This window comes from Penicillium cataractarum (assembly GCF_028827025.1).
Source record: "Penicillium cataractarum strain IBT 29864 chromosome Unknown utg000007l, whole genome shotgun sequence".
Lineage (NCBI taxonomy): Eukaryota > Fungi > Ascomycota > Eurotiomycetes > Eurotiales > Aspergillaceae > Penicillium > Penicillium cataractarum.
Window position 1 is genome coordinate 1,815,821 of NW_026622743.1, and position 21,053 is coordinate 1,836,873.

General features: G+C 52.2%; 8 protein-coding genes across 8 annotated transcripts; 6 read left to right on the top strand and 2 right to left on the bottom strand.

Annotated features, from left to right (window-relative positions):
* Window positions 1-995: 995 nt before the first annotated feature.
* Window positions 996-3,931, top strand: N7496_008288 (mitochondrial 37S ribosomal bS1m domain-containing protein; the record flags this gene model as incomplete). The annotated part of the gene is made up of 6 exons (XM_056701207.1): window positions 996-1,017; window positions 1,082-1,133; window positions 1,192-1,324; window positions 1,379-1,669; window positions 1,741-2,223; window positions 2,477-3,931. The coding sequence occupies 6 exons, from the start codon at window positions 996-998 to the stop codon at window positions 3,929-3,931; spliced, it is 2,436 nt and encodes an 811-aa protein (XP_056553270.1).
* A 437-nt stretch (window positions 3,932-4,368) lies between these two features.
* On the top strand, window positions 4,369-4,948 carry N7496_008289 (40S ribosomal protein eS17; the record flags this gene model as incomplete). Its single annotated transcript, XM_056701208.1, has 3 exons — window positions 4,369-4,515; window positions 4,598-4,795; window positions 4,868-4,948. The coding sequence occupies 3 exons, from the start codon at window positions 4,369-4,371 to the stop codon at window positions 4,946-4,948; spliced, it is 426 nt and encodes a 141-aa protein (XP_056553271.1).
* Window positions 4,949-5,438: 490 nt separating this feature from the next.
* On the bottom strand, window positions 5,439-7,270 carry N7496_008290 (Rtr1/RPAP2 family protein phosphatase; the record flags this gene model as incomplete). The annotated part of the gene is made up of 2 exons (XM_056701209.1): window positions 5,439-6,410; window positions 7,151-7,270. The coding sequence occupies 2 exons, from the start codon at window positions 7,268-7,270 to the stop codon at window positions 5,439-5,441; spliced, it is 1,092 nt and encodes a 363-aa protein (XP_056553272.1).
* Window positions 7,271-7,558: 288 nt separating this feature from the next.
* On the top strand, window positions 7,559-11,299 carry N7496_008291 (SH3 domain protein; the record flags this gene model as incomplete). Its single annotated transcript, XM_056701210.1, has 3 exons — window positions 7,559-9,266; window positions 9,326-9,424; window positions 9,501-11,299. 3 exons carry the CDS (start codon window positions 7,559-7,561, stop codon window positions 11,297-11,299), a joined length of 3,606 nt encoding a protein of 1,201 aa, XP_056553273.1.
* Window positions 11,300-12,158: 859 nt separating this feature from the next.
* cwc25 (U2-type spliceosomal complex subunit CWC25) lies at window positions 12,159-13,656 on the top strand (the record flags this gene model as incomplete). Its single annotated transcript, XM_056701211.1, has 2 exons — window positions 12,159-12,184; window positions 12,279-13,656. 2 exons carry the CDS (start codon window positions 12,159-12,161, stop codon window positions 13,654-13,656), a joined length of 1,404 nt encoding a protein of 467 aa, XP_056553274.1.
* A 272-nt stretch (window positions 13,657-13,928) lies between these two features.
* Window positions 13,929-15,254, bottom strand: N7496_008293 (NAD(P)/FAD-dependent oxidoreductase; the record flags this gene model as incomplete). The annotated part of the gene is made up of 1 exon (XM_056701212.1): window positions 13,929-15,254. The coding sequence occupies one exon, from the start codon at window positions 15,252-15,254 to the stop codon at window positions 13,929-13,931; it is 1,326 nt and encodes a 441-aa protein (XP_056553275.1).
* A 604-nt stretch (window positions 15,255-15,858) lies between these two features.
* N7496_008294 (alpha/beta hydrolase) lies at window positions 15,859-16,860 on the top strand (the record flags this gene model as incomplete). The annotated part of the gene is made up of 1 exon (XM_056701213.1): window positions 15,859-16,860. One exon carries the CDS (start codon window positions 15,859-15,861, stop codon window positions 16,858-16,860), a length of 1,002 nt encoding a protein of 333 aa, XP_056553276.1.
* A 2,085-nt stretch (window positions 16,861-18,945) lies between these two features.
* On the top strand, window positions 18,946-20,859 carry N7496_008295 (DUF3176 domain-containing protein; the record flags this gene model as incomplete). The annotated part of the gene is made up of 3 exons (XM_056701214.1): window positions 18,946-19,406; window positions 19,459-19,631; window positions 19,688-20,859. 3 exons carry the CDS (start codon window positions 18,946-18,948, stop codon window positions 20,857-20,859), a joined length of 1,806 nt encoding a protein of 601 aa, XP_056553277.1.
* Window positions 20,860-21,053: the final 194 nt, after the last annotated feature.

Consider the following 21,053-nt stretch of genomic DNA (forward strand, 5'->3'; position numbering starts at 1 on the left):
TCCATAGTGGTGTGGCCGGCCAATTGAAAATAATATCGCAAGAGTGAGTAGCATTCAAATGAGGCCATGGCATACTAGCCGTTGCATCAAGTCAGGATCCCATGCAGTGGCACCAGCGATTTCGCTCGAGGAGTAGTGCGCCCAACTAAATAAAAAGATGACTTCAAATCCCGCCCTCGCCACGATTCGAACTCCGGTAGGCAAAACTTCACGAAGCGCTCCTACCTCAACGAAGCTTCGGTAACGAAAAAAAAAACTGGTAGCTTCTCTTTGATTGAGCGTGTCATCCTTAGTGCAGGGGCCATGCTAATCTTCTCTGTATATTTTCATTTGACCAAATGTCCCGAAGGACATCTACGTAGACCGGGAAGTGATACTTATACCCACTTGCGGGTGAGTTTTCGGCAGAATCTGACCGCCCTGTTTGTGAGTGGAGCTTTATTAGTCACATGTGGGGCCTTGCCCACCTGGCATTTGCGATAGTACAGTATGAACTGGAAAGGCTCGTATTCCAGCAAGCCTTGATTACTTGTACAATTCATGGTTGCAAAAGTATATTGTAAAATGGTTAAAAATAGTTTCACTTCGGTCTTCTCAAGTATGGAGGTATAGTTAAGTGCCTAAGGGATAGTTCCTGTCACTTGAGTGATTCCGAAGATAACAGCGGAAATATAACCGGTTGTGCTGTTGTAGCGCTGACCACTGAGAGGCGGGGTTACCCGGCTTTATTAGACCTTTAAGTCCTGAAGCAAAGATGCGCGTTAGCTCCCTCGTTGATTGCTCAATGGTTATTTGTAAGCGGTCGTGATGACCTCTCACGATCTGCTGCGTGGGGGGCCATAGTGGGGAGCAATGACGAGATCGAGGGGCATGGCCTCTCTGGGAAAACCATAAAAGCCGAGGAGTTCCATTACACCATACCTGTCTCCTCCCTCCGTCCACTCACAGTCTTCAATCAAGTAACCTCATTGACCATATTATTCAAACCAGCAACCATGGTGAAAGTTCTCTTGACCGGTAAGCGAACCTGCGGTGAACTCCTCCATCTGCGCCGCGTCATAGATCTAATCAAGTCCAACAGGCGGTAGCGGCTTTATCGCCGCTCACATTGTTGACATCCTGCTACAGCACGGGTATGTAGAGTTCCGTGACGACGACACTTCAACAACTAATTGAATCAATTCGTCTTAGTTTTGATACTGTATTCACAGTTCGCTCTGATGACAAGGGCAAACGAATCCTTGAGAACCACCCTAACACACCCAAGGAGAAGCTCTCCTACGTGATTGTCAAGGATGTGGCTCAGGATGGTGCATTCGACGAGGTAAGAGGGTGATACGCATACTGACCGAGCTTCTTTGCTAATACGCCGTCACAGGCCGTCAAGTCTAACCCTCCATTTGATTATGTCCTTCACACTGCATCGCCCTTCCATTTCAACGTTCAGGACCCCGTGAAGGACTTCCTGGACCCCGCTATCAAGGGAACTACTGGCATTTTGAAGGCTATCAAGGCCCATGCTCCTACTGTGAAGCGCGTTGTCATCACCTCGTCATTTGCTGCCATCGTGAACCCGAAGCAACACCCGAAGGTCTATAGCGAGAAGGAATGGAACCCAGTCACTTGGGAAGAGGCTTTGGATCATTCCAATGTTTACCGGGCCAGCAAGGTAAGCCCCCTTCCACCCGAATAAAGGGTGAGTTAAGCTAATCAGTATCGCTTTACAAGACCTTTGCCGAGAAGGCTGCCTGGGACTTCGTCGAGAATGAGAAGCCTAACTTTGACATTGCCACTATCAATCCTCCACTAGTCTTTGGTCCCATTGTTCACTACTTGAACTCTCTTGAAGCCATCAACACATCGAACCAGCGGATGCGGAACCTCATCCAGGGCCAATTTAAGGAGCAGATCCCTCCCACCGGCACATTCCTCTATGTTGATGTTCGTGATGTGGCACTTGCGCACGTTAGGGCCATTGAAGTCGCCGAGGCTGGTGGCAAGAGATTCTTTGTCACTGCCGGTTTCTTTTCGAACAAGGAGATCGTGGATACAGTCCGCAAGACCCACTCGGAATTAGAATCTAAGCTTCCTCCTAAGGATACCCCGAGTGACTTCCCATCAGATATCTACGAGATTGACAACAGCAGATCAAAGGAGATCCTGGGAATCAAATATCGGTCCTTCGCGGATACTGTGGCAGATACAATCAGCTCCTTGCAGGAGGTCGGTGCTTGATACCAGCGCGTGAATGATTCCACATTAATGATATAAATGATGAAGAGATGTTATTGAGATATATCATCGTTCGTTCAGAGAAATACATACATATGTAGGAAGTGCCGTTTACATAGTTTAGTCCGTAGAGCCTGGATTCCGTCTCCACACTATTGGGCGGAGTTGCGCTCTTGGTTGTTGTAGTCCGCCGTATCGACTTGGCCCGTGGCCCGGTCAACTTTTCTCGCGCGATCCCAACCAGCTCAAGCTCGTTCCACCAGGCATTGAACAATATGGCGACCGCCAGGCTATCGCCAACGGCGAATCTTCTACGGAAGTCGCGGTTATTTGCACTTCCTCAAGCTCTGCAGCCCCCCAAGAAGCCCCATCGTCCAAGGCTGTTTTCGAGTCGGAAACCGCAACACTCCCTCACCCTATCCGGGCTTCAATTGTGACGCCGCAAAAGTCGCTTGCCCGAGGCGATTGGGGTCTGAAGCGAGCTCTTCCCGCTAAATCGACATCGGAGAAGTCATCGAGACCCGTCGTTCGCCTCCATGCCCTCGATACCTACGAACATGTTACCGACTTCGAGTCCGCCGCCGATCACACGAAGACCCTCGAGAAGTTCCAGGAGCTGCACATGCCCATGTCCTTGCCTGCCAAGGTCAATTACGCTACAAGCATTGTTCCCAGACACCAGAGCCCGTTCGAAACGCATGTCGATAATACTGAGACCAGCAAGGGTCTCGCAGAGCCCGGAGCCAAACAGTACCGTCACTCTGGGCCGTGGCTTGCTGGCATGACCCAGGCAGAGTTCGCTGCGTACTTGAGCCAGATCACTCGCAAGAAGCCCGAATTGCTGCAGAAGCTGCGTGAGCGCTTCGTGGCCAAGCGTACTGCGGAGGCCCGGAAGCAGGCGCAGGACAACGGGGAGGACTTGGAAACCCTCCAGCCGCCCAAGGTGACCGACGAGGAGTTCCAGACGTACATCAAGACCCTGCGTACCGATCCATTTGCTCTGGGTCCGGTCGTTTTCGAGTTGCTGGATCTTCCCTCATCCCCTGCCGTACCGAGCGAACGCATTGGACGGAAGTACTACCAGTCCCCCGGAACCAAGCTTTCTGCGCCCGAATATGCCGTGACTGGCCCTCCCAAGACACACCCATCTGCCGGTCTATCATACACTCGCTCACACGCCTTGACATATAACCACCCGCAATACGGTCCCCAGGCTTACCAACGTCCCGTGGAGGCCCGTATCCTGCGCCCGAAGGGTAGATTCCGCGGTCGTATGTCGCGGGCTATTGCTGGTATTGGTGGTATTGCAGTTGAGGATCTGAACGCCATGACCTTCATGGACCAAGGATCTCCCCCTGGCCTGACCTTCTTCGATGCCACCATCCCTGGCGGTGCCAAGTACTGGGTCACTCCGATCCGCGCTGCTGTCGACTCCGAGGGCAGAATCGGACTTTCTTCTTACCGCGCGGGTGCTTCCTCCAAAGCCCCCTACGGTATTGAAGATTACAAGAAGCCGGGATCTGCCAGCATTACTGATGCTGCCCACCGCCATGCTAACATGGTGCCCCGACTGGACCGACCCCGATACCAGCAGCGGCCGCAGGGTGGCAGACAGCCCATGAAGGGAACCGAGGATATCGCTCGCCTTCTCATGAATGATCTCAAGGCAGGTGCGAAGAGCAAGGACCAGAGTGCTTAGGATGTTGTTGGATTAAGAATTGGCGGGCGAAACTGCAAAGTGTTGTACGATTAGACTAGGGGGCTTTTGTAAAGCTACTATCACTACCCTTCCGAACCTGTTATATAAAGCAAATGCATTCAATCTCATACTTTTTCTACCTGGAGATACCGATTGATCTGATCTATAATTATTGAATTATTGATACATGCAGTACCGTAATTGGTTGCCAGTACTGTACTCACTACGTAGAAGGAAGACCCGCTGGCCGCCCGGCAGTATTTTATTATATAAGCCATCACACCGCCCGGCCCTGAGCCCAACAATTCACGTGACTTATTAGGGCTGGGCTAGGGCAAGGACCCGCACAGAATTAGCGAAGCGCCTTTCTAGACTATCCAAGTCGGCTTCACTTGAATTCCTGTCACTGAACATCCGTCCAGCCAACATTCGCCAAAATGGGTCGCGTCCGTACTAAGACCGTTAAGCGGTCCGCCAAGGTCATCATTGAGCGCTACTACCCCAAGCTCACCCTCGACTTCGAGACCAACAAGCGCATCTGCGATGAGATCGCCATCATTGCCTCCAAGCGTCTCCGCAACAAGGTACGACATGCAACGGCTACCGAAAGATGGCGAACCACCACGATTGCGACAGCAGAAAATTGACTGGAAACCTTTTACACAGATCGCTGGTTACACCACCCACCTGATGAAGCGCATTCAGCGTGGCCCCGTCCGCGGTATCTCCTTCAAGCTTCAGGAGGAGGAGCGTGAGCGCAAGGACCAGTATGTCCCTGAGGTCTCTGCTCTGGATGTTTCCCAGACCGAGTCCGGCCAGCTCGACGTTGATGCCGACACCAAGGACCTGCTCAAGAACCTCGGCGTAAGTTGGCCCCCGGCCACCAGTTTACCACTCACCCTGGAACTCCGACTCCTAACATTTCTTATTTTACAGTTCGACAACCTCAAGGTCAACGTCGTCACCGTCTCCCAGCAGCAGCAGGCTGAGCGCCCCCGCCGCTTCGGTCCCCGCTAAATCCAGCACGCTGGATAAGCACCCCGGAAAACAAAAAAGTCTTTTTGTCTTCGGCCGACTCCTGGCGTGTCCCCGAACCTGGCTATTATGGTATTAGCTAATATGGAGGCTATCTATGGATGAGGAATAAAAAACATGATTCCCGTTGACAAAGGTGTCGCCGATTCTCCAGACGGGGATGACGCTTGATTGCCAATTACTTGTCCCTCGCGTGCTTGCTCTTGGGTAGAATCCTGCTTCCCTCAAGAGTCAACTACGTAGGAGCTGTCGGGCTTTCCGAGTTTGACAGTCTCGAGATCAGTGGTCACGACTACGCAATGACTGCCCTCCATCGTCTTGCTGTCGAAGATCTACTTTGCTCTGGTCATTGCGTAGAACTTTTCTTTTATTCAAGCTGTATATGGTATCATATCATATGCTTCCAGGGTATAAAACTAGTAGAAACGCCCGAAACGCCGCAAAACATGCCTTGGCCTCTGCATCATCCGCTCTAGAGTTGGTCAAGCAAATCGCCCTGGTCCAGGTCCATTGCGTCCTTGTCTCGCCGGTCTTGGGGGACATATCCTTCAATGGAGCCTCCCTTGGCATCTTCTGGCCGCCATTGCGGAGCACTTGCGGAGGGAGTGCTGCTTTGTTCGTTTTCCTTGATTTGGACATCCACACGTCCCCCGCGGAATGGCAGACTTGTATCACCACGCTCCATGGCGAGTTCGTGCGCACGCTCGGGATCCTGGATATTCAACTTATTCAGGTCCGCTGCTACAGCCGCAGCAGATGTAGAGCCCTCGGTCCTTCGTCTTGGCTGTCTAGCACGGGCTTCTTCCAGTAGCTCAATGCCCGTGCTGCGGCCCTCACCACCCCGCCTCTCCCACACGGGTTGCTCAGTGAGCTGTACGCGAAGGAAGAGAGCTCTCTCTGCGCACTCGTCGGAGCACCACTTCTCCAACTTTTCACGTGGCACGATGTCCATGCTGCGCCCTCGACCACCGGGTCCACTGCCCTTAGCTCCCCATTTGAATTGGAACGTTTGATTCCTCCCTCTTTGGTTGCGATACTCGCGCGGGCAGAGACCGTAGCCACAGAGACCCTCGTTATTCCGTTCCATGATTAAATTATCGTAGTCGCCAGTTCCGAACATATGGAGGGCAGATTTAAAAGCGTGGGCATCTGCAGTCGAAGGCGCGGCGGGGTCAGCGGTTGGAGAGGTGGGTAGCATGAGCAGTTCGATAATTTGATCTAGGATCATGTTCTCGGCATCTTTTTGAGCCTGAATCTGGTGCGCATGTTGGAGGGCAACTCCTAGGTGCTGTGGAGTTGCTCGAGGTCGACCTGATAGGTACTTTTCTTGCTCCTCCTCCGACGGGAGGTGGGATGGGCCGACGAGCTGTTCTGCGTTGACGGCGTATGCGGAGGGGGGGAGGTTTTCAACGTGGATCCGAAGGGACTTTGTCGTGTATCCATCCTGTATGATTGGTTACGGGTGGTGTCAATGCTTGGGTCTTGGGTTGAGAATCGAGACGGGCGAGAGCGCGAGGAAGCTCGAATTTTTTTGAGGTTCGGTCGGGCGAAGAAGCGGAAGAGGCAAATTCGCGGGGGGAGGGATTGTCGCCAATTAGAACACCGACACTTGTTCTCTAAGCTTCTGACGTATTTGGGCACCAGTTCTGTCCCTTTTGTAGGTTTGTGCTTTGGGCGGCGCTGGAATTCTAAAATCAAGATCTAGTCGATCAAGAAAACTATACTTCGGAGTAGCTTATGTATAGCTTCCCTAGAGGACTATGCAAAAGTACAGACTAAATACTACTTCGGGATATAAGATCAGGAACGTTCTGAAAATCCATAGTTCACACTATTGCGTCGATACGAAATTTCTAGTGCTTACTACTGGGCTGTATCGCATGTGCTTGTAAATCTACTCAAGTAGAGTTCCTATGAGAACACTGTCACTATTCCCTCGGTTAGGAGTGTATGAGGCGTCGGGCGTTGGAAAGCTTCCCCCTAGGAGCTCTGCCAAGGTATCCTTAAAACTATATAACTACGAGATAGAAATTATTAAACACATCCTTGTTTCATAGCCAGTCTGAACCTTCAATAGAATTGCCCCATGTTGTACTCTGCTCGTACCCTGGTTCTCTCATTAGCCGCCGATCGTCAGTGGAGCCTCTGTCTCCCTCATCCCGCCAAGTGACGACCACCTCTCACTACTTCATCCTTCCCACCGCAACCCTCCTTTCCCTCTCCATCCGGTGTTCCTTGCGACGGCTGGTTTCCCTCTTGCATCGATTCCTCAATCTCAACCTCCTCGGTGAGGGCCAGTCCCATTTTCTCTTGTACCCAGTGAGTCCCCATTCCAGCCCCTCTTGCCCTCCCCCCTCATCTCCCCTAGGCACCACTCTCCAACACTTTCGTCATCCCAGACTGACCCGGACTCCCCGACCACCTCCCAAAGAAATTCAAACTTGCACGATCTCGTATACCCGGTGCATGCCAGCGGCATTTGAGATAGTGCTTGGCCTTGTACAGTTTTTTGCCTTCCTCGCCCGTTTCACACCTGTTCTTTAGCGTCCTTTCTAGCCCCGTTCCCTCCGAACTTGGGTGTCGACTGGCCAAATGTCCAATCCGCCTTTTACGGTCCGGGCGGTCTTTGAGTATGCGTCGGGCCACGATGACGACCTCAGCTTCCCAATCGGCCAAATCGTGACCGTCACCGCCGTGGAGGATGACGACTGGTACTACGGTGAATACACAGACGGCTCCGGAACCAAACAAGAGGGCATCTTCCCCAAAAACTTCGTCGAGCGATATGAGCCTCCTGCGCCTCCCCGTCCAACTCGCCCTAGCAGACCAAAGAGAGAAGCCGAGCCCGCTCCTGTGGAATCCCCCGTCGCTGTGACCGAGAGCCAGCCGCAGGCGGAGCCCGAGGTTACGGAGCAACCCGCCGTGGAGGAACAGGAACCAGTTTCCAAGCAGCCTCCTCCCCCTCAGTCCCCGCCAGCGGTCTCGAGTCCTGTCGCCGAAACTCCCTCCTCGCCCAAGCAGCCACCTCAAGCAGCTAAACCCGCTCCCACTCCTGTTCCTGTCGCGGCCCCCGCTCCTCCCCCCGTAGCCAAGTCCTCAAAGCCCCCACCCCCGGCCGTTGCAGACAAGCCCTCGGGTTCGTCTTTCAAGGATCGCATCGCCGCCTTCAATCAGTCTGCTGCGGCACCAATTGCTCCTTTCAAGCCCGGCGGTCCTCGCCAGTCGACTTCGTTCGTCAAGAAACAATTCGTTGCTCCGCCTCCCAGCAAGGATTCGTTCGTGGCCCCGCCGAGAGAGCCCGCTCCCAAGGTCTATAGGAGAGAAGAGGATCCCGATGTAAAAGAGCAATTAGCCCGGGAGCCTCCAGTCTCGGAGACTCGTCCGCCCCCGCCTGCTCCAGTCCCTGTGCAAGAATCTGAAGAGGGTGCCGAAGACCAGCCGAAGCCGACCAGCCTCAAGGACCGCATTGCTCTTCTGCAGAAGCAGCAGTTGGAACAGGCGCAGCGCCATGCAGAGGCTGCCCAGAAGAAGGAGAAACCTAAGCCTCCCAAGAAACCGGTTGAGCAACCCTCGGAACCCGTAGAAGCCGAGGAGGAGCTCGAGGCCTCCCCCGTTGAAGCTGTTGGAACAGCCCGGGATCCTAGTGTCGACACATTGCGCGCCAAGGCACCTCCGGCACACCCGGCTCCTTTCTCTCCTTCGGAGGAAATAGCCAGCGAGTCGAACGATGCTGATTACTCTGCTGCTGCAGACTCCGAGGATGCAGGAGAGACGTCCACAAGCAAGGATGAGGATGAGGAGCGTCCTCGCCAGCAGTCTGTTCACACCATTGAGCAGAAGGGCGGGGAGGCCGACGTTGAAAAAGATGAGGAGGAAGAGGAGGAAGAGGAAGAGGAACTCGACCCTGAAACCAAGCGCAGGATGGAACTTCGTGCTCGCATGGCGAAGATGAGCGGTGGTATGGGTATGATGGGACTCTTCGGGCCTCCAGGTGGTCTGCCAGGCATGGTTCCTCCTACAGGCGCTCGCAAGCCTAAGACTCCTGGCGAATCTGAGAAGAAGCTTGCTGAGCCCGAACCAACGTCGCCTCGCCATGCTCCTCCCGTGCCTTTGCCTGGAATGAACATCAGCGCGAAGCCTCCAGTCGATGTGGAGGAGGAGGAGGAGGAGGAGGAGCCTCTATCAACCCCAATTTCTGAACAGCATCCCGCACGAGAGGTCCCGGATGTTGAAGACGTCGTTCATGAAGGCGCCCCGCCGCGTCGTTCTACTGATCGACCCCCTCCCGTCCCGCCTACTGGTAAGTTACCTCAATCAGTCTGTTTGCGGGATGCCCAATAGCTTACAAGCCTTGAACAGAGCGCTCTGCTGCGGCTCCCCCAGTCCCAGAGTCCCGGGCTGTTCCACCTCCCCCAGCGCCAGTGGAAGAACCAGCGTCGCCCCCTCCAGTGCCAGGAGGTATGTCATATTCCCTCTTATCCATTTAATGATGCACCACTCTTGTCGAGGATCGAATATTAACGGTTAAAACCAGGTCGACCTGCTCCTCCTCCACCTCGCCCTTCAACTGGCGACGAATCTGATGATGAGCTATCTGTGCATACAAAGAGCCTATCTTTAGATGATTCTGCTCAGTCTCCTACAGTGCCTGCGCCGGCCATCCCTGACCGTTTGGATGCTCGCCGCTCCTCGACATACGACTCAACACCCCCGTTAGGTCCGACCTCGATTGCCGAAAAACGAGCGAGCCGCCCACCACCTCCCATCCCGACTAATCCACCCATGCCTCCAGCACAGGGCCGTGCACCGCCTCCACCACCCCCAGGCCAACTTCGTCGGCGGTCCACGGCTGATAGCCGTGGTAGTGTTCCCCGGCAGGCTGGTGAAGACGTTGAAGGAGAGGTCACGGAATATGATGGAGATTACGACACTGATATTGCGTCTGGAGTCAAGCACAAGGATGCTCTAAGGGCTCACGAGCGGGACTCGAGTTTTGATGAGGGAACAATCACCGATGACCATTCCATTCAGTCACCTCGAAGCCCTCAGGAAGCTCGCCTGCCTCCACCGCTCCCACCCACCGCTGCCCCTCGAGGAGTTCCACCCCCGCCACCAAGCCAACCGCCGCGAAATGCTCGTGCTTCCATAGATACGCCGAGAGGACCACCTCCACTGCCGCCCACTAGGGAAGTCCCTCGTGGCGGTGCTGAGGATGATGAGGAATACGATCCTTTTAACTATTCTGCTCCTCAACATGGCCTGCCTTCTCCTTCTCTGCCTCCTCCCGGTGGACGCCCAGAAGCTCCACCCCCTCCTCCTCCACAGCCCGTGAACGATGATTACGATGACATGTATGAGGCGTCTCCAGTCCAGAGTCCATTAAACGAGCAGCCTCCCTCGATCCATGAAAAGCGACCTTCTCTGGCACCACCGCCCCCTCCTCAGAGCCAGGCTCCAGCCCTGCCTTCACCTTCGGCCGCACGTAGCGGGCGAGCTTCCATGGATTTGATGCGTGCTCAGCGGCGATCAATGGACGTATCTCGTCCCTCGATCGATCAGGGCTTCATTGCCACTGACGTTGATCTTGGGGAGACTTCCCTGTGGTGGACTCAGCCCAACACGACTCCTCCAGTTTTCCAGAACCGCAAGGATATTCTCTTCGAGGTTGAGGAGTCTTCTTCCACGAAACGGGGTGGCAAGACTACCGTGTCCAAGGATGTTTATGTTCTGTTCATTGACTACTCGCAAACCGTGGTGACTGTCCATTTTGATGCAAAGAACCCTGCGGATGTCACCCTGGAGCAGCGCCATGAGCCTCCACCTCTCCAGCCCCGACAGGATCAACTGGAGCAGGCACACCTTCAGAATGGAACCCGGATATCGGAGTCCATTAACGCGATCCAAAACTCTACCGTTGGAGACGGCACTCCTTTCGGATTGATTCAGCACCTTCTGAACCCTCTGTCCGATGCGCTTCTCCCTGTAGGAACCCGTGCCTACGGTGCCTTGGTCTACTCGAACTTGGCCAACGCTTCCGTTACGCAGAACGATGAGATCCGCGCTGGTGATATTGTCAGCTTCCGTAACGCTCGGTTCCAGGGTCATCGTGGTACTATGCACCAGAAGTACAGTGCCGAGGTGGGCAAGCCCGACCACGTCGGCATTGTCATTGACTGGGATGGTACAAAGAAGAAGATCCGAGCCTGGGAGCAGGGTCGCGAGAGCAAGAAGGTCAAGATGGAGAGTTTCAAGCTGAATGACCTCCGCAGTGGCGAGTGCAAGGTCTGGCGCGTGATGCCCCGCAGCTGGGTTGGCTGGGAATCTAGCAAATAAGCCGATTGACTCGATGCCTCCCCTGTCTCGAATCTGTCATGTCGGCGTGATGCTCTTTTCGCTCTAGAACGGGCCAGGGCCATGTATGAGTTACGGCCGGATTCGTTTATTCCCCCCTATATTACTCCCCCTCCCCATGCCCAAACTTGATCTCGTTTCATGTCCCCTTTTTGCGTTCAAACACTTCCTAGTTATGTGGTAATGAGAATAGCCGGAATGGTTATGTTTTTGGTGGAGAATTGAGCGAGCGTGCACATCCGTTTTCTTTGCGTCCCCCTTTTGCCTTATCTTACCTCTGGTAAATTCTGCATGACCAATGTTTTCCGCTCTGCTATAATCTTCATATTCTCCATTGCCCTGTATCTATTTGCAATGTATTCATTTCGATTCGATTCAAGACAACTGTAGATAAGAATTGACTTGGCGCTCTGTTTCGCGATACTGGACATTAACAAAGATAAGGTCTATTCCGAGGAGGAAAAACAGTCTATATGCTAGGAGAGTGGTGAGGTTATTAAGATCAAGACGCCTCCCTTAGACTGGGGCGGCAAAAAATTAAAACAAAAAAGAATGGGACAAGCCAGGATCGAACTGGCGACTTCACGATAGCAGAAACTGAAGTTGTTCTTCAGTCGTGCACTCTCCCAGCTGAGTTATTATCCCAATCGATGTATTCTGCCAGCAGATTTGCCAATATAAGCCCGACTGCATCGGGACTCCCTTGCAGCATATGCATGCAACCCCCACGTGATCCTGTGCCTCAGGCGGTACATGGAGAGTGGCTGGACATTTCCCCATTGGGCAGCCGCCTTCCAACTTCAATCTTCCCAACATCACAACTCCCTGCGCCACCACCAAAATGGGTGGCGATCTGAATTTGAAGAAGTGAGTACCTGAACTATCCAAGAAATACTCTATTACGCTCTTGCTCAAGAACCCTGAACCCGAGAGAAAGACAACGTTGCTAACCCCGTCGCAGGTCATGGCACCCATCGCTGCTCCGCAACCAGGAGCGCGTATGGCAGCAGGAAAAGCGTGCTCTGGACGAGCGCAAGAAGACCGAGCAACTGCGACGCGAACGTGAAGAAGAGCGCCAGATCCAGGAACTCCAGCGCCTGCAAGAAGCCTCCGGCAAGACCGCGCCGCAATCCCGAGTCGACTGGATGTACCAAGCCCCCTCCAGCTCCACCGGTCATTACTCTGAAGAGATGGAAGGATACCTGCTTGGTAAGCGACGTATCGATGGCATCCTTTTGAAAAACGACACCGACAACCAGAAGCTGGAGAAGGGTGCGGATGTGGTTGGGGCGAATGCGACGGCTGGCCCGTCAGTCGGGTCTGCGCGTGACACCATGACGAAAGTTCTGAACGATCCGCTACTCGAAGTCAAGAAGCGAGAACAGGCGGCATACGAGGCTGCGGTTTTGGAGGCTGCTCGGCGCAAGGAGAGAGAGGCACGTCGCAAAGGTGACAGTGGCCGGGACAGTGGTCGGGACCGGGATCGTCGTCATCGCGATCATGATTCGAAGCGCCGGAGATACAGTGATGAAGGGGAAGATGGACGGCACCGCTCTCATCGGGGAGAGCGTCGACACCGATCTAGGTCGCCAGCCTCGCCGGAGCGATCTCACCGCAGACACCGAAGCGAACGAGACCGCGAATACGACCGTGATCGCCGAGATGATCGACGCCGAGGCGATGACCGTGACCGCCGGGATGGTGATCGCGATCGTCGAGGCGATAATACTCGTTCCCGTCGAGAGGACCGCATTCGAGATGGGGAACGTGATCGGCGTGAATACAAGGACAGAAGGGATTCCTACACTGGTCAACCTCGAGATCGAGACTCAGGTGTCAGACGCGATCGTGATCAGGACAACGACCGCGAGAGGTCCCCACGTCGTTCATCTCCTCGACGACGCTCTCCTTCTCCGCAGCAAGCCCAACGCCGTAACGACCGCGACAACGTTGACCGACAAGATGGTAACCGACGAGAGGGTGACCGACGTGATTACCCCCGTCGAGACTACAATAACCGCAACGACTCATACAACCGAAGCCGTGGCCCATCTCCTCCCCGCGCCGCGCCTAAAAAGCCGGATCCCAAGCAGCAAGAGGAGGAACGCCTCCGCAAGCTTGCCGAAATGCAATCCAATGCTAGCGAACTGGAAGCAGACCGACGCCAACGGATTTCTGAGATCGATGCAAAGGAACAAGAGGAGAAGGAGGCTGATGATAAGCAACGCTCTGACCGCGGTCAATTCATGTCCAAGGTTCATCAGCGTGTGCAGGAAGACAGCCTGGACGAGCGCATCCGGCGCAGTCGTGGTGGACTGTCCAAGATGGAGGAGGATTAAGGATTCCTGGTCCAGGATCCACTATGACCTGCCCTTCAAGCAGCTCGTTTATGATTATGGTGAAACTGCTTCCAGCAGGGCACTAATCACGTCGTATCAAGTATCATTAATCAACTTTTTTAGCGATCTTTCCTCAGTTTGAACGATGCCGAGAAATAAAACATTCTTCTCGATTCTCTCTCCGGTACTATACTAGCGCCCAGTACATCCTTCCTGGAACAGTGTAGTCAAGGCTGTCATATTGCCATCATCTCCTCATTCCGTCCCCACGGTCAACTAGTTGTCTCCTTGTTGTAGATATTGTTATATCGTTCCAAAGCCTGGGTAGTGAGTACCTCAGCCTCAACCCCCTGGAAACGCTCCGGATCCAAAGCCTTAAGAACCTCCTCGTCGCCCGCAGAAATACCACCCTGACTTCCACCAAGAACCTCTCTCGCGATCAACTTAGCCGTACCAGCAGCCGTAGTAACCCAAATCGCAGCGCAAAGCCACAAATTGGTAACATCAGACACCCTTCCAGCCAGCGGCAGGTTATCCGGCGTCACCGAGAAAATCCCATTAAACGGCGCCTTTACCTCAAAGGGGTCTGAATCATCCTCTTGCCCTTGAGCTAGGAATGCTCTCCCATTCTTCAAGTGCGAGGTCGCTTCTGACAAGACTTGATCGAAGCTGGAAGGCCATGCCCCGATGGCCGTGTGACCGGGGCTTAGTTCAAGGGGGGCATGGTCGTAACTACCCAGGCCATCGCGATCACCGTGGTCTCGAGCGTAGACGTGGTGCTCTGGCCAACGGACGAATGGATAGGGCTTTCCGCCGCGGGCTGGTCGGGGGCCTGTGAAAGTGTATGGGTGTGCAACCGGGATGATAGGGACTGGGAACTTGGTAATTGAAGCTTCCTTGTCTTGACCAGGACTTCCAGTTATAGAGGATGTCCAAATTCCTGTGGCTAGAATGACGGTGCTGCCTGCCAGGCTGATATCCCCATTCGCAGTACGTATGGCAGCAATCTCTCCAGCCCTTTCCTCGTTGCCGTCCTTCTTCGCAAACCCAGTCACGGCGGTTTCCAGGAAATCCACACCTTGGGCACGAGCTTCCTGTGTGAAATAGGACGTAATTACTTGCGCATTCGCCGTCCCATCCGACGGGAAATGCAAGGCCGTCGTCACGGTCTCGGGGTCGATAAAATCCGGCGCCAAAGCAGCAGCCTCCTTGGGCGTGATCATCCCAGCAGAGAGCCCCGCAGCGAGTGCTTTCTCACATCGAGATTGTAGTGTCTGCACTCCGGCGGGTGTGGATGCGAGCTCCAACCCTCCGACGGTGTTGAATCCACCGGGAATGGAGACGTACTCAGCCACCGTATCTTGGGCGAGTCGTGTTAGGACCGGCGACTCGTTGAGTTGGCCCACGAAGCCTGGTGCATGGCCCGTAGACCCTTGTAATTTCTGGAGAGATCGGTCAAGGAGAACGATGTGGTGATCGTTGTTTGCTTTGGAGAGGTAGAATGCTAAAGCGGCGCCAACTATGCCACCGCCAACGATAAAGATCCGCTGGGAAGATGGGTTGGCGTTTAGATCGGAGATAGAGACCGTTGATTGCATGATTGAAGAGCAGTGTGCGTGTTTCAAATTATTCAGAGTGTGTATGTCCTACAATACTATGATTGGGATGGCTCGTCAACTATATAACTACCTATACGAAGTATAGATCCAACTATGAGGCCATCAACTAAAAATAACTCCACAGGGCGTGACAAGTACCCGATATCGGCCATCGTATCGCCAGATATATCCGCCTCCAGCCGAGACTGTGCGTATGGATATCCAGTATTTGGGACTAACCTAGGAGACTATTGAAGACAGTGACGACACACGGTAAATGGCCGACGTTTATCGAGCCGTTAGACTCGAGTGCCGGCCGAATCGGCATTTTAGGACCAAATCTTCGGCGTCGAATAAGACGTCAATCAGATAGACCCACATTAGAGTCTAATGAAAGACACATCATTTAAAATTTATTGGAAATATAAGAAGTGCCCTTTCACCAATACGAAATATATGCATGACGTTTTCTATCCGTTCAACCCCAAGGGTGAGCCTCGTATATTAGGCAGCGGTCAAATGACTAGGCTCCCGCTCTTAGATAAATACCCATCATGATCACCTCAAACCACTTCAGTTTTCGTCTTGATTTGGAAAAACGAAAATGGCAGCAAATGACCCTTATGACAGTACTTTTGGAGAGGAAGAGCATATCCTTCCCTTACCGAACAACAGACAACTAGCCTACGCCCACAACGGGCCTGCCACATCTCGGACCGTGATTATATTCTTCCCTGGCCTCTTTGGCGTCGGAAGGGTACCGAGAGTATCTGAAGCGTGCCGCGATCTCCAGGCACATTTTATCGCGCCGACACTCCCAGGAATGGGAAAGACCAGTACCCGTGACAAATCGGTGCCCTATCACGTCTCACTTGCTAGAGACATATCCGCCCTCCTCTCTCACCTCTACCCGACAGATGCGTTTGATACTCTATATCTGTCCGGCGGATCTTACGGCACTGTCCCTACGCAGATGCTATATGGAGCATCGTATGAGTTATTCCCCGCTGGACGCAAGATTGCAGGTTGTCTCTTGATTGCCGGCTTCTCTCCACTGAAATACCACGAGGGCTATGCCAAAACGCTTAGCTGGCAGAACTGGTTCTCTTTCGGCCCGCCTACACAGCTACTGCCTTTTCATCTTCTACAGTGGCTCTTTCGGATGGTTGTTGGGTCACACATGAATACTCAAGACGGTGCAGAAGCGTTTCTACAGCAACACATTTTCAGCAAGATGGACGACGCCGAACGGTCCAAATTCGAGCAATGGCTTGGGATAAACGGCCTGAGTGAGGACTCTTTTATCGCAAAAATGGCTAGCGATACTATCAGGTGTAACCAGAATTGGGATGGGTTTATGGAGGTATCGGATGTCATGCATTCGGATTGGGGATTTGAGCCTAAGGCGCTTGATGATGAGCATGCGTCGAAACCCATGCTGGTTGTCGGCTCAAGTGATGATCAACTTGGGGGGGCGAGTAATGATTGGCTTGTGGGGAATTATAGGTCTGTTAGGCTCAAATTGTTGCCTGGTGGTCATATTTCGGCCCTGTTTTATATGGATGAGCTGTGGGAAGACTTGTTCGGGGTTGTAATGAGGACATGAACTCTTCTTCCATGGGTCTGGAGACAAACTTCCAGCAATTGACTTCGCGACACCTGAATATAGTTGGATTTGGCGGGTATCAGATCACATTTATTTATAGGGTGCATTCGATAATTGAGCTTTTTATAAGCCAGCCCTATGAATATTGGTGATGATCCATATATAGTTTATTAAATGCCAATTGTTACTGTAGTGATTACAATACAATATAAAATTATTCTAAAACGCACCTTGCCTTTCAGCAAGTTCAAATGAGTGTTTGCATTACGGAGCGAGCTAGGGTTAGTCTTTGCCCAGTGCGTCGGAAATTCGTTGGATGAGTATTCCGGTCCTGCGACGCAGAAGCGGCATTCATATATTGCATTGAACATTGTTAACCAATATCACTTATGCTAATGGGCTATTAAGCACATACGACCATAGGGTGTGGAGAACAGGGCTTCCCGTCCGCTCAGCCGTACTTAAGCCACACGCCGGCCAGTTAGTAGTATGGTGGGTGACCACATGCGAATCCTGGCTGTTGTATGTTTTTGTTTTTGCTTGTGATAGATGGGATCGGTACGCGCTCATACTATAGAACTTAATTATCAGCTTGGCATTCTCGTGTTGAAGCAGTATCTTGAAGTAGACAAAGTCTAAAGCAATCGTCGATAGATTCAATTGATAGAGAAATTGCCAAAGTGGCCCCTAGGTTTTATTGCGATTCGGCATCCACGGGTTGATTGATATAATTTATGTTTGGTTTTCTATTTCTTACCGAAAAAACCCCCCTAGAGCAGACTAACTGGGTCTGTGACAATGGTACCGGGCATGTTCAAGCCTACAAGTGGTGGTACTATAGGTACATGTTTGGACCCTGGACACAGCCAAGATATATATTGGGCCGTTTGATTGAAAGCCGACTGGATTGGTAGTGCGCTGTCATGGTACCTTCAACGTTCAATAAAATGTGAATCAAAAAGACCTGCAATGGAATGAATGGGGAAGGTACAGTAAAATACACTCGCAAGGTCTTTCGAGGTTGGGATCGCTAGACGGTCAAGGATGAGGAAGACAGTTGTTGCAGACAATGAGGACATGTTGAGAGCAAGCGCTCTGGTCCATAATGCCAAAACTCGCCTCGTTTTTCATCAAATGGGATAATAACTCAGCTGGGAGAGTGCACGACTGAAGAACAACTTCAGTTTCTGCTATCGTGAAGTCGCCAGTTCGATCCTGGCTTGTCCCATTACTTTTTTCGCCCCCATGTTTTTTTGGCTCCCAGCCCCGCTAAAAAGCGGGCGATTCCTTACATGTCTTGTCTACTTCCTACGAACCACATTCATTTTCTAATTTTTCATATAATTTTTGGTTTTATTCGTAACAAAACCGTTCTATAAGAGACATGACTACTATTTGACATAGGATAGGTATTGCGTGGACTTGCATATACACAGCCGTCTGATCACAGGGTATTTGTTTCATGGCTTGACTCCGGGGGCTGGGGTTTAAGGAGATAAACAAGCCAATTGGTCCTCGATGGGGCCATTTGTCTGCGAAGCCCACCCTATCGAGCAACCCGTCCGTAGTTCCCTGCCGCCATGATTCTACCAAAGTACTAGTTACGGTACGCACTTCTGTCACTCAGCCCTCCCTCTAACTCGGACCGGAGGACAAAGGCATACAGTGCAGATTCTTGGGCTGTTCCCAGGATCCAAGCTAGAAATGATCAGTTAGCTGCCTCCCCCGATTGCCATTACGAGGCTTGCCCCCCAACCCACTCCCTGACCCGGCCCGCTCATTGAGCCTAAGCGGAGTCTCTTACCTATCAAAGCATGTTCCATAGAGGCTCTGCAGTAGTGAACTTGCATGGCCCCCAAACTATGCCCGAGTGGTCTACATCTCCGGGAAATAAATTATAAGCGAAGGGCGGCTGGTGTGCACGCTATGAACTAGGTAGGGTTTACCAGGCACTTGGTCGATTTGAAATACTGTAGCGCTTGATTTCCAGTAGGTAATCTAGGTAGTCTAGCTCTATATAAGCTTGTCTCTTCCCACAACATATCTTGGCAGGAACTCCGTCATACTTAAGGGCGCTTCTTCAGTATGGCACCGAAACAACATATTGAACAACCCGCACCAGCTCCTACCAGCTCAAATGAAGCAGAAAGCAAGTCGCTTGTAAATTCCGACGCAGCCGAAGACAATGCCCAGCCAAAAATACACAAAAAGCCATCTGTTTGGAAGCTAGTGACGAAATTGTTCGCCTGGGAGCTACTGGCTGTGTTTCTGTCCACGGCCCTCCTGGCCGCTATTATCGGGATATTGGCCTCATACAATCACCAGCCCCAACCTATTTGGGATTATACGTCGCTAAACTCGGTGATATCGTGGTTAAGTACCATCTCTAAAGGATGTGTCTTATTCGCCATTAGTGAGAGTCTAGGGCAGCTGAAATGGCTATGGTTCACCCAGAAGTCGAGGCCTATGTCGCATTTGCGTACCTTCGATGCGGCTAGTCGAGGAGTTACCGGAAGCGCAGAGCTGATCTGGAATTTACGTGCAAAGTAGGTCGAGGGTTCTTATTAGTTCTACAGGGGTTGGTCGCTAATAACGCAGACACTTTGCTGCCACAGGAAGTCTGGCGGTCATACTTGCGCTCGCCTTCGATCCCTTCACCCAAAATCTCATACAGTATTATTCCAAGCTCACCCCTGATGCCTCACAAACAGCAACTGTATCAAATAGTACTGGGTACGATGTAATCGGCTCACAATATGCCTTGGGAGGAGGTATGTTGGAAATAGCTCACTCGGTCCTGAATAACGCTCATCAAAACACAATACAGAGTCTTATGTAGACCCAACGCTCAAAGCCAACGTCTACAATTCATTATTCAACAGTGATACCACGAAGCCATGGTCAATCCCCAACTACACATGCAGCACCGGAAATTGCACGTGGGATCCCATTTCTTCATTGGGAATGCAAGCGATATGTTCCAACGTCACAAATTACTTGAACTTCGACTGCTATACCATTACCAATTCTTCATGGGCTGGCGACCAAAATTGCACGATAACCATTCAATATAACTCCACGACAAGCGATATTTCTACCTACTACGTTGAGAACTCACCGATGGCAATCCCAATCGCTATAGGACGGGCTCAGCTTTCCATCATTCAAGATGATACCGCCTTTTCCCACATGCACATTATTGCACCTGCCCAGTCCGTCGAGAACATCTCCAAGTACACAAACACGACTCAGTGGCAAGCAATGGAATGTGTCCTCCAACCCATAGTCCGAAGAGTTCGCCCATATGTCACTCAGGGCGTCTATCACGAAGAAACATTATCTGTCTGGACAGATGGTTCTATCGACAAAAACTCGTCCGCGTACGTTCTGCGCCCTACTTGGGGACCGGAAATGGGCATCGCGCATAACACGACTTTCAAGCTATCATCAACGGCAGCCCTTGCAATGGACGAGTTTTTCCATGGTTTCTTTGCCGGCACAGTGCAGACCAGCCTTCAGAGTATTTCGTTTATTCGAACGGAGTACTTTGAATATGCCAGCGCCGACTTTATGCAGGCTATTACAGTATCAAATATTACCGGTTGCACCGCTACAGGAGCCGAAAGGTTTCGTTGTGCTATGGAGAATGGCGCTGCTGCGATTTCAAAAACTTTTCGGGACTCGGCATCTTCGTCATCTGGTACAGATGGAAACGCTACTACTGCGGGCCAGGCTATGTCGAACGTGACGTATGTTGTCGTGCACTGGCAATGGATTGCTCTGCCAGCACTGGTGTGGCTGCTAGGTATTGTTACCTTGGTAGGCACCATGATGAAGAGTCGGAGAGCCGTGGTCCCGATGTGGAAAAACGATGTGATGCCGTTGTTATTTGTATACGAAGGGGGCCAGAATGTACAACCTCCAGCTGATGGGGAACTTGAGAATAACCAGAGGGTGAAGTTGTATAATTCGGAGGGTAGGATCATGCTAGGTGAATGATCAAGGGTTGAAAACCAGGTTAGAGTTAACAAAGACTTTGAAAGACGAAGCTGTATAGCTCAAGGGGGTACCCGTATAATAGGCTGAGTTGGAATCGCACTAGGTGTTATCATTTACTTCCAGTTGAAGTCAGCAACTGATCCTGCCCGGTTGTCTAGTGGGTTAACCCCTAGGCGCCCGTAGCCACTTCGGTG